Source organism: Anabas testudineus, chromosome 15 (genome assembly GCF_900324465.2).
Source record: "Anabas testudineus chromosome 15, fAnaTes1.2, whole genome shotgun sequence".
Classification (NCBI taxonomy): domain Eukaryota; kingdom Metazoa; phylum Chordata; class Actinopteri; order Anabantiformes; family Anabantidae; genus Anabas; species Anabas testudineus.
The window spans coordinates 9,876,413-9,888,637 of record NC_046624.1 but is presented as its reverse complement, the minus strand read 5'-3'; the positions used below and the strand labels follow the sequence as shown (position 1 = coordinate 9,888,637).

At 39.3% G+C, this 12,225-nt stretch overlaps 2 protein-coding genes across 2 annotated transcripts in view; one reads left to right on the top strand and one right to left on the bottom strand.

The window, feature by feature from the left end:
* The window catches only part of wdfy4 (WDFY family member 4), a 35,086-nt gene extending 32,008 nt beyond the window's left edge, over nucleotides 1-3,078 (top strand). Inside the window, exons 61-64 of the mRNA XM_026355561.1 lie at nucleotides 173-355; nucleotides 703-790; nucleotides 1,437-1,566; nucleotides 1,761-3,078. Coding sequence (XP_026211346.1) covers nucleotides 173-355; nucleotides 703-790; nucleotides 1,437-1,566; nucleotides 1,761-1,824 — 465 coding nt within the window. The 3' untranslated portion in view covers nucleotides 1,825-3,078. The remainder of the gene's footprint in view (nucleotides 1-172; nucleotides 356-702; nucleotides 791-1,436; nucleotides 1,567-1,760) is intronic.
* vstm4a (V-set and transmembrane domain containing 4a) lies at nucleotides 2,436-11,025 on the bottom strand. The gene is made up of 8 exons (XM_026355562.1): nucleotides 10,733-11,025; nucleotides 9,042-9,494; nucleotides 6,819-6,872; nucleotides 6,611-6,718; nucleotides 6,482-6,515; nucleotides 6,139-6,287; nucleotides 5,437-5,504; nucleotides 2,436-4,714 (listed from the first exon to the last, which is right to left on the bottom strand). Exons 1-8 carry the CDS (start codon nucleotides 10,779-10,781, stop codon nucleotides 4,562-4,564), a joined length of 1,068 nt encoding a protein of 355 aa, XP_026211347.1. The 5' UTR covers nucleotides 10,782-11,025; the 3' UTR covers nucleotides 2,436-4,561.
* Nucleotides 11,026-12,225: the final 1,200 nt, after the last annotated feature.

Below are 12,225 nucleotides of genomic sequence, written 5' to 3'. Positions count from 1 at the left end.
ATAGTTTTTGGCTCTCTCCCTCTGTTGTTGTGTGGTTCCCCTTCATTTTTCACAGCATGAGGAAGGGAGGATTCTCATTGTTGACAGCATGCATATCCTCCTAGTGTGTTTGTGTTTTCTGTGTGTGTTTCTGTGCTCACATGGGTGTCAACTCCATATCACTCTGTCCAAGGGTGAGATTGCATCATGTGCAGGGCCTCAGCTTTACCTGTGGACCATGAAGGGTCAGCTGTTGACCTGCACTGACACTTCCTGTGGGCCTCAGGCAGACATCCTGTGTGTAAGCTTCACGCAGCGACAAGAGTGGGACTCCAGGAACGTCATTGTCACTGGTTGTGCAGATGGCATCATACGGGTGGGTTCACAGTCTGGCAGCTTTTACATCTATATATATATATATATATATGTATATGTGTGTGTGTGTGTGTGTGTGTTTGTTTGTTTGTGTTTCTAGTGTGTGCTTAGGATTAATATAAGCATATGCTTCCCCTCTGCAATCAAAGCTGCAAACTCTAAATTGGGCTTCACTTTGTAGTGGGTGCCCATGTCACATGCACAACACATACACACAAATGCTGTTATTAGTTTATTATTACCTTGAGTTATGGGAAGGCGGACGCGTGCTGGTGTGTATGTGAGTGTGTTTTGCTATTATGTTGAATTATGTCTGATTTTGCTACTCGTTATGTGTCTCTCATACAGATATGGAAGACAGAGTACACCAGAACACAATTACCTGGCCCTCCAGAAGAGCTTGTGTCCCCAGGGCAAGACCGAACAGAAAGACATGGTAATGTTACTGGCAGTAGGATAGGATATGCATGCAGGTATTGTATTTATAATAACACAGATGATGGGAATGGCTGACAGTAGCACAAGTGTGAAACAGACTAAGATGCAGTAGCACAAAGAGTTTTGTGCTTGAGAAAGACACCCATTGCTATCTAATTAGATAAATCCTTAAGTGTGAGATGATTATTTTTAACCGCTCATCTCAGAGCTAGACAGCATGGTTTTCAGATGAGAGCTTGTAATACTTACCCCATCCCTCACTAGCATTAGGGCTAGCAGGAATTATGTTGTTATAAAGTTATTAAACATAGAGGCAGTAAACACTGATGAGTAATTCTGCTGACGTGTGTGTGCGTGTATAATTTAGAAAGCAATAATACCCAGATCCAATTTGGCATACATTGGTTACAGCCTCGCGTCACCTCATAGGAGTATTATGCTTGGCAAATTACATTGAGACAAGTCTTTACGTAATACTGAAGCATTTATATTCAAGGGATTTTTCTCCATTTTACAACCTGCTGACCGCAGATAAACACCGTATTAATGCACATTTAAATTTAGTGAGAACGGGGTCAGGGATGCAGACAGGGTGGACACCTGCCCTGTGATTCAGCAATAAATAAATGCTGATGTCTCCACAGTGAGCAGCTTGTGGCAGGTTAAAGGCTGGGAGAGACAGCTGGTGTTATGTCGAGAGCTGCACAGAAGTCAGGCTGTGTCACAACGCCGCTACAAGAATAATCCGGCCATCACAGCTCTGGCCATGTCCAGGTACAGTAAACATTATGCACCCACTCACAGTGGTGAGAGGTGGAATTTAGTTTGTGGTTAAACTCAACTTCAAATTTACCTCTGTTTATAAAGAAAGTCACCAACTCTAACTTATATGTACTGCATGTATATATGTATTTGTGTGTATTACTGCATGTTTTTTTTAATGGAATACATTACTCTCTTCGGTGTAGGAGCCATGCTACGCTGTTGGCAGGTGATGCCTGGGGCAGAGTTTTCACCTGGACATGTGAGTGAGAGGTGACAGCACAGTTCTCCTCTTAGACAAAATCTATCAATGTCTCAGGTCTTACACCAACTGAGCACTGAGAGTTTATTTCAACTGTCTTGTGTGTGCATTCAAGGAGAACAATGTTACGAGATTTGTTTACAAATTTTATTTCACCTTATACATAAATATTTAATTCTATATTTTTCACTGTAAATATTCAGTTTCAACAAATTTGAATAAAAGTATTGAGAGGCATTGCCTAAATCTTCCTTGGTGAGTCTGTAAATTTGACCATAAGTAAAATCAGGTTTTTATTCTATTTTTATTTATTTGCTGCTTAATTAATTCATTAAATTGGAACCACTGGTTTCAGAATTGCGGGGTGACTTTCAATGAGGGAAATAACAGAAAACATGCAACCATTCTTTAAAAACCAGATCATTTAAAATTAAACCTTGCTTCAGCCGAGCTAACTAGGAGCCGCAACAGAAGCCAGGAGTTGTATGAATGATGACCCAAGAGTGAGCATGCTCAGCCAATGTTCCCTTAGAAATGCAGCTTTTTAATAGTGTTATGGAGCTGGAGCAGTTCTCACAAATTGCACATCAAGCATCCAATATTATGTACTCATTTCCTGTTTTTTTTTTTTTTTTTTTTGCTATGAGGGTTGTAGTGTTTTGCTTTGATAAATGTTTGTGGTATGAACAACAATTCAGGATGTTTAGTTAGTTGTAAGCATTTTACTATTCTGTCCCCTTCATTGTTTTTCACATGTTTTCAATTTGCCTTGTAATGTGGCATTTATAAGGATTTGACTGCTTTTTCATCTTCCTGTATCATTATCCTCCACAAGTTTACTGTGATGTCAAATATGTGTGCTGTGGATGATGTGAAATGTGTTTGGGGTCTTTCTGAGGAACCCTTTTTGCTTGTCACAGCCTTTTCTGTGTATGTTTATAGTTAACTGAGGACAGATGTGTGTGTGTGTGTGTGTAACCACATCAGACTGTTCAATGTCTGTAATCACTGTTGGGCGTTGAAAACACACTCCTGGGGAAATCTGAAGAGAGACGATATGAAACTTAACCCTTTCTAAACATTGACCTGAGTGTATGAGTGCATTACTCACTCTCTCTTATATCAGTGCACTGTTGATCCAATAAGTAACCATTTTGAACTCTTAGATTGTCCAGATTGTGGATGCTCTCTCCCTCTATCTCTTGCTTTCATGCACATTTTCCACTGTTCTCTATCATAAATGAAGAGGTCTCTCTCTTTAACCTTTGTGTGTGTGGCTAATTGTGCTAAGTGGAGTAGCTTAATAGAGTGGAAAATAGTCCTCATAATTTTCCCAGGGAGCGAGCAATGACCTTCTCTAAAGACAACAGCCATCTCCATTCTCTCTACATCACTGGTTTTATGTTATGAAATGTCAAACCATTGAGTTCCTCAGAATAATTAAATCAAATAAATTATTGCACCTAGGCAGAACCATCTTGTAGCCTAACCCAATTATAATGCACTGTAAAGCTAATTATTAACCATGATTACAATTAGTCTAATTTGAATAAATGTAGTCATTAGCAGGTTCATCCTAGTCAGTGAGTCTGAACTGTGGGGGATGATGGTCTCTCTCTCCATCTCTCCCACTCACTGCGAGAGAGGTGTGGATATGCATCATTCTCTTTCTTCAAGCACTTCATCCCATTTCTCACACACTGACCTTCACAAAATAGCCTACAACCTTCACCTTTCCTGGGTACTTGAGCATAATGCCTGCTGCTTCCAGGATTCATATTTGCTGTTTATGTCCCTTGTTGACTATACTTTGAAATCAGAAGCTAGCCTGTACCAAAATCCACTTTCAAACACCCTCTGCCTGAGACATAACCCCCTGTAAAAATGCAGCCTTATATTTTTACACATTTATTATTTTTTTTATTTTACAAAATAAACCAAGGAGATATACTGTGTTAGTCAGTGGATTCTGCATTCAGTTACCATTTAACAGAGACAGCCTAGCTGTTTCCAAATGTCTTCAGTCTTTATGCTAAGCAAAGCTAACAACTTATGGCTGTAGAATTATTTTTATTTGATTTATAGGTCAATGAAATTTCCAAAACATCGAATTATTCCCTTAGTACGTATAATAGAACTCATTCATTTCTCATTCTTGGTCTGGTCTGCAGATGTCAGACACTAAATGCACTGCAGCTGTTTCTAATATTGTGGTGTTTTTGTCTTTTGCATGTGACCTCAGTTGAATTATGGACTGAATCTGTGCAATACAATCTACTCTAAAGAGATAATTAAAAGCAGCGTATATGTGAATCAAAGACTTTGAATGTCTGAACCAGGCATTTATTAATGAATTTAGCGTATTAGTGATGTAATTATGAATGCATGTAAAAAGCTGAGTGTTACAGTGCCTTATGGCACTGCAGTAAGAAAGCCGGGACAACTGTTTCTTTCCACACAGTCTCCTGAGTTTACACAGAACAGTTAACAGTGAGAGCATTCTCACAAACATCTGGTTCACAGGCCAGCGATGCCAGCAAGCAAACAACAGAAAACTGCTGTGCTGGAATGGAACCACGCAGAGGAAACACAAAGCCCTCATTTACCAACAGTTGTCATGTACTTACAAAACACAAATGCTAAATGCCATACTGATAGTTCATAAATATAGTCCTTTTGATGCCGCTCGGTTCAGTTTAGAGAGCTGAATCTCTGCCCTCACCAGGAGGTGCTAAGCTGCTGTGTTTATATCTGTTTCTCTTGGAAGAGGATCTGAGCATACACAGTGTCCGGGCTGGACGGTGTGGGGTCAGGGCTGGAGGAGGCTGGGGGCTCCGACCTTGGTCTGACCAGTTCCAGTTCTGCATATGTCAGACTATCCTCCAGTGATACTCGAGGCTGAAGGAGGGAGGGAAAAGTTGAAAAGAAAAATAGCTCAGGGATATGTTGCAACTATATAGTGAAATAGTGAATCTACATTTACATTTTTCCCACACACAACAGTGGTATTCTGTAGCATTGTTCCCTTTTCCACAGTAAACATCTCTTTAGTGATTCTCAGCTGTACCAAGTATGTGTTTACAAGGCTTGCAGGAGCTCTTGGAACATTCAGTTTACACGAAAAAGGCTTGGTACTATAGGAGTGCTCCTCCAAGTTACACTAATCTAATCAGTATGTTCGTGCAAATGAAATGTTCACATCACCAAGACTTCATTTATCTACAAAATCACAAGAATGGCATCTAAAGAAATACTGATAATCCTTAGTTTAAGTAGTTTTCTTCTGTATAGACTTGTTTGACACTTTTATTGTAGATATAAAACTAATGAAGCACTCTAAATAAATAATTGTGTTTGAGAAGCAATAAAGCTAAATAGAATTATCAAGCTCATAACTGAATGAAGACACAGCAATAAACTCCTGTAGACAATCATGTACTCGTGAGACAAATTCCCTCACGCATGTATCTCAGTAACAACTCTGCATGAAAACACCTTTTAAAATGTTAATAAATACATTTGTATATATTGTAATATATTAAGTGCATCTGTTTTATAAATGGCAACATGGAAGTAGTGAAAACTGGGCCGGTATGACGGTTAAGAACAAGAAGACATACAGCAGCAGATCTCCTTGGTTGAGTCTTTAACCTTCTGGGCTTCTGAGGTCTCTTTGCAGCAACAGGCACTGAAAAACAGAGACCACCTTAATTGACTGAAAACAACCGCCAGGAGGAATGAACAAATACACAAAAATGACTGTTTAGTTGGAGTCTAAATCATCCTTTATAACCACACTATATTAGTCAAGTTATAGTTTACAAAAATAGGAGCTCTTTTCCGTAACAGTCAATGCAGCGTTCAGTGTTGATTTTAACACAGACAATACACTCAGCGGGATTTTACCCAAATAAAGTGTAAAGTTTCATTCTTCTACTGTTTTCTGTTAGTCTCTCTGCTGTTTCTGTCACGGAAATTGAATTATCCTGGAGAGGCTGTATCGTTTTCTGCTTTTATACTTGCTGGTTGCATTCCTTTAGTGCTGCTTTCTTTACCCACTAATTTCTTTTGGTGGCATCACGGGAGGTTGGAGCCTCGCTCAGCCCCCACTGGCTTTAATGCCTTCAGTGTTTGGAATTTGAGAGGAAACTGAAACTTCACACAGAGAGACGTGGTTTGAGAATTTAACCAGTCTCCTCTGTGTCATTCTGTTAAACTGTGAAAACTGTGAATGAGAACTAAAATTTAGTCCATTTTAGTTTTCTGCTTGCATCCCATTTAAGGCCAGTGCGATGTTTCCCTAATTTGATAAGTCACTTTACCTTTGGCTGGTATGTGTGGCGGTGGCTCTTCAGGTAGTTTAGGTGGTGTTACTGTCGCCCTTCTCTGAGTCTTCTGTATGTTGTCTTTCCTTTGTGCTCTTGGGGAGGAACTGGACGAACTGCTAGAGCTGGTTACAGTCTCGCCTGAGCTGCACGGAGGAGAGGAGATGTAATATTAAGGGCCGCCACTAACAACTATTTTAATGATCAATTATGAAATGCTTTATTTTATGTTGATGCATCAGTTTATTTTATCCATTAAATGTTAATAAACACACTTTAAAACTTCAGGGTGTTTATTTCCAACCAGAGTTATTTCTTTATAATAAGCAACATATTTTACCTGCTTTCTGGACACTTGACCAAAAGATAACTGGCTGTGGATAAAAGAGCAGAAATAAATTAAAGCTTAAATAGGAAACAGGAAGATATAAACGTGAAGTTACTGTAAGGTAATAAATAACAATTTTACTTTTAAGCCTGTGTCTTCTGTAAAAGTACTGGCAAGTGAGAACCAGAGTGAACAGGAAAATGGACAGCAGGCCCAGTGAGCAGATCAGCACAGCACACAGATACACATCTACAAAACAAATAGGCAAAAAAAAAACAACATAAGAAAAGTGACATGTTCAAACTTCTGTGTAACAGTGTGGAATTAGGACCAGGGATGAAAACAGTACCTGCAAATAGACGCCACAGTCCTTCACTGCTACCGTCCTCAAGAGTAAAGTGCACTGGAGAAACAATTGTTAAAAAAAGTCACACTGAGGTTAGAAAACTTTGCCCAGACATAAAATTTTTGTAAATTACTGTTGTCTGAGGGCACAGCAGACAGCTTCATGGTTTCTAGAAATATCAAAACCGCTGTCATGAAGGAAGAATCAAGAGAGAGCCAAACCCACACATACACACACAATGCTGACAGCAATATTGTTCTTGGACAGTGTTTAGGTGGGGGATTCCCCGTTGCTTTGCATCTCTACTTCCTTTTGTTGGACTCTTCGCTATTGGCTAATTTTGCACTTTATTTGTGCACTAACAGTGTGAAGACAGTAAAAATAGGTCAGTGATATTAAGAGAGACATTCTTTATTTCTGTCTGTTCCTCAGAATTAGATTTTATTATAGTTTTTTGACAAATTAATTAACAGGGTTTAAAACTATGCAAAAAATTCAATTATTATGTATTATATGTGTTTTTATTTATCAATAAAAGCCAACTTATGATGGTTTTATTAGAATGCAAATTCAATTCTGTGATTTATTTTGTTCTTTCTTAGTCACTGTTTAAAGTAAAGGAAAAGTATCATCCCAAGAAAAAGACGTGTGAAGTTGACAAATTGCAGTCGAGTCTTACTCATTTGATGAGGTGACAGACTACACGGAACAGGCATGTTTTGATAATGAGAGCAGTTAATGTAAGTAAACCACATATCTGACCTTCACACTGTGGTTAACCACATTGTTAGGGAGCTGTTATTGTACACACTTCATACAGATGTGTCTACAGAAACTGTTGCATGCCAAAAAAAGTCAAGCTCATGAAAAAAAAGAGAAAGAAAAAAAAAAAGCACTGCACAGATTTTTATGAAGATCATAAAACCGTCAGATATAGGTTTATCTGCTCTTCCTGAGTTCAGCTGTGAAGACAGGCAGAAAAACATCTGACGCCAGAGAGCAGTCCAATAAAACTGAATTTAACTGTGGAGTTTGTCTGCTCATTTTACCAATTTGTCTGAAGTTGGCAGGAGTATGGGATAAACCATCACCCTCGGCCTTTTAAATAAGTCCAGTGATCTCCGTGGGGTGTAGCCTTTGCTCTGAGAAGTGCAAGCTGAAATCTGCAGACTGAGGGGTTCCCTCGACTATAGCTGCAGTGCAACTTAGTTTTCTCTTTGTTTATTCTTATAATGTCAGTTCTTGTGTTTCTGGTTCTGTGGTCAATGCATGTCCGAGATGCCTGAGGTTGTGTGGCTTTCTTAGTGGGGCATTTTCCTGAATATAGGGCAGGGCGTTGTCATATAGCTCTGTGTGACTCAAACCTCTGCTTTTTTGGCATAACTGTGGGTTGCATCAGGTGTTGCTATAGCGAAAATTTAATCTAATCTACTAATTTCTATTCAACCTTCTTATCCCAGCCAAACGTCCCACAGTTGTAGACTTCCCTGCAATCAACCCAGTCAAATTGGATCTAAGATCGTACTGTATAGAGAAAATTTAAGTTCCATTAAGCTCTTAGCCAGATTTGTTCAGGTTGTTTTTGGTTCATGAACCTTGGCGCACACTAAAGAAGTTCCACTGCAACTGAATTCTCTTGTAAATTTTCTCCTAAGGCTTGCATAAAAGTAAACCCAGAATGCTGACATCATGCATTTCAGAGTTTTTAAACATAGCCAGCCAAGCAACACTCTTTTACCCTCACACTTACACACAGAGAGTGATATTGTTGAGTGTGGTTCAGCCTGTGTGAGCTCATTGTTTTGAAATGGAAATGCCGAACGATTGGGGTCACACTAAAATACACATAGGCCCGACATACGGCAAATAACACAGCTACAGTCAAAGAAGACATGCTACACATTTCTTACTGCCCGTTAATAAAAACGGTTGCTCTTCATTTATTTACATTTGACAGATAACATGTAGCACACTCCAGCTGTGTGCAGCTGTAAGGGAATTCCTTACAAGGGTAGGAGTATTCCATGGAAATTATTTTTAGAGCAATAACATGAGAAATCCTCCCTGCTTTTGATCTTCTCTGTTTCACAACGAACAATGACTGAGAAAAAAATAGCAAAAAGTGAAAATATAGAAGAATATTTTCATTTTTCATTCATTTTTGTGTCAAAGGCCAAATGGTGTACGACCCAATGCAATGACTTGGACAGAGATTAGCTTTTTTACCTGTGAGCTGTGTGGTGCTGGTACCATTGGATGATGCTTTCCATGTGTTTCTGTGTTGGCGGATCTCCTGAACTCTACAGGTGTAGAAACCCTGGTCAACCATTGTCACGTTTATAATCCGCAACCTGTATACCTCTCCCTCTGTTTCCTCATAGAGACGAAACTTTGGCTCGGGGAAGTGACGGGTATAATTCCCGTACTGCTTCATTTTCTTTATACCCATCCTCACAACGAGAAACTGACAGGGCTCGTGTGCGTTGGGAGAGGGGGGTGGGCAGAAGGGAGGAGGCGTGATAGAGGGAGCAGGAAGAGGAGAGAAGAACCAGCGAAGGATGAGCGTGCTGCTGCTCCTCTTCCTCTGAGATACCAGACAGGACAGTGTCAAGTTGTCTTTCTCTGTTACCATGACAACCGGCCCAGGGGTCACTGTCACATTTAGGGCGTGACATACCTCTGTTGGCGAAACACACAAACAGTACACTTATTTTTTCAAATATGCTTTTGTTTGACCAACACATTGACTATATGTTTGTCTATTCCTAATAAAAAATAATTATTCACGATGAATATAATAATTAATATTTTGTAACCATGTTCTGCTTTTTGACCGAATAGCATGAAACCGAACTATAATCCTTCCCCACAACTGGCTGGGATCTTGTAGCTTGTGTGATTTGCGTTGCTATTTATATTAGTAAATAACTAGAGTTGCTAATGTGTTCCACATGGAAAAAAAGTCTGCGTTCGTTTTTTAAAGATGATTAAGAGTTCCTGCCAATTAAACATAATTGTAGCATTTAGACAAAGCAAGTTTATGTGCACACCCACAGTGGCTGCTTGGATTTGTGGAGTTCACACTATCACTGGGTCTCCTTATATATGTCATTTCATACATGGGAATTCAGTCTAGCTGTAAAGTGTAAGAGAACTAAAAAGAAACTTAAACACAATGTTTGTGCCACTATTTTACTTTCCTCAAGATACTCGGGTTTTATTCTGCTGTTTGCAGGGTCTAGTCCAGAAGAGACATGAAGTCTGGACACAATATGTGTGATGAGACTAGCGAAGAAAATCTACAGGTGGGAAACATTCATCTTGAGAACCATACACCCCAAAACAGGCAGCGAGAAACACGACAAGATAACAGGGACCATCTGGCTTGCCTTGCTGTTTTTGTGTTGCTGTGTGAGTTCGGGGAATCTCCCTCAGGGTTTGTCCTGCATTAGTTAAAGTGACAACAAAAACAGCAACAGGGACTCAAACCAACATACTGTAGTACTAGATTTAACACAACCAGTAGATTATAGTGCAGAAAACATGAGTTGCAAGTCTTTTTTCTCACTTTATGACAGTTTATAGAATGCAAATTATAGTAAGGTTTTATCTGATGACAGAAAGCAAACATGCTGAACTCAAAGTAGATAAATAAAGCCATATTTGCTAAGGACTGTTTGCTACAACAACATCACCAGTAAAGTAATAATGATGCATTTGCAGCTTTTGTTTGTTGTAGAGCTGTATTTTTTATGCTTGACATTCTCATGCCTAAGTTTCACAACAAAGTCCAAATGTTGCACAATGTTTTATGTCCGACCGTAGATTAAGTTATTTCTAAGACACAGTTTCTTTCTTACTTGCACCTTCACTTGTCTCCTTACTAGTTTATATTTTTGTTAACAAGGGAAACTTACCTGTGAGTAGAGCCTTAGTCAGGACAAGGACCACTACAGAGAAGTACATTTTCCACAGTCAGCGGATCCATAAAACCAGACAACGGCACAGCACTTAAGCAAGCAGCTACATATGAAACAGAACCTGGCTGCACGACCCACAAGAGCCCTTGCCCACCATTAACTCTTCTCCCCTTTCTCCCTTTTTCTGTGTAATATGAAACAGTAAATGCTCTGTTCCCACTTAGAAACTCCCACTCACTCTCCCAGCACTCTCTCTCACTGTGTCTCTCTTCCCTCTCTCTTTAACTGTGTGTCCTGCAAAATGTAGGAAATGTCATTTCCTGTGTTCTTGTGAGGAGCCTTGGACTATGGCCCAAAACCCCAGAACTTTGAAGTGATGGTCAAGTCTTGTGGTTTGTGTGTGTGTCCATGCTCCTGTGACATTGTGTCATTTTGAAAATACATTTACAATAAAGCGCTGAACATGCATTTCCACCATCTACTACTTTTAAAGTGAAGTTAATTTTTCTTGCATTTTCCAAAAAAGTTCACAAAGAAGAAATGTGGATGTCCATGTATGTGAGCACTTGGTTTGTCTGCATGCATTTGTTCACGCATTAATGTGGGTGTGCATGTGCGTGTTGGGACCTCTCCCTGTCTGACTGCTGGACAGAGTGGCATGGGCTTGTCTCTGGCTGTGGTTGTCAGACTGTCCCAGTGGTATGAAGCTTGCTGCTTTATTGGGCAAGCTAAACTGCTGAGGCAGGGCTTCTACTGGCGCTTCGAGCTCTGCCAAAACCAAATGGAATTGCACAACAGATTTTAACCCTTCAGGTCATATGACAGATTCCCTTGAAAAGAATGGATTCCATGGAAAATGTTGTTGATAAGGTGATGTGGGGAAGGTTTCATTTTTCTACCTTTGAGTAAAAACAAATGATTGTTTTGAAAAACTTAAAACAAATTGCTTTATGTTTACATCTTAGGTTTAACTAGTAAGTTTTTTTTAGAATTGAGGGTCAAAAAAATGTGTATTATGTCTTCTTAGCTACATGTTGGTAGGTATCCCTCAAGTTTTCCTTTGGATGACTCTTAAATTCAAGCATTTGCTTCAGTGGAGGTGTCACTCTCCTCTGCCCTGCAGTGGTCGAAGAGGGTTACTGCTTTTCAGAGAGACAATAATACTTGAAGTCACTATGAAACTGTAGAGTACTGTAGATGCAGGTATTCCTACTTGAACAGTGTACATTTAGACTGAAATTATGAATCAAGGGAAATCAAAGAATAAACATTTTCACATTGTTTTACTATTACTGAATCCCATTGGTTCAGTAGACTAAAGTGTGACCCATACAACAAAAAAAAGAGGAGACATACTGTACATTGTCATGAGTCAAATATTATTGTCTCATTTTGTTTTTCTGAGGTCTTTCAGGACACAATTCAGGACATATTTTGCTTTCTCAATAATACCTTTTTATCTCATGTAGTCAGTAAAAAATACTTGTTTT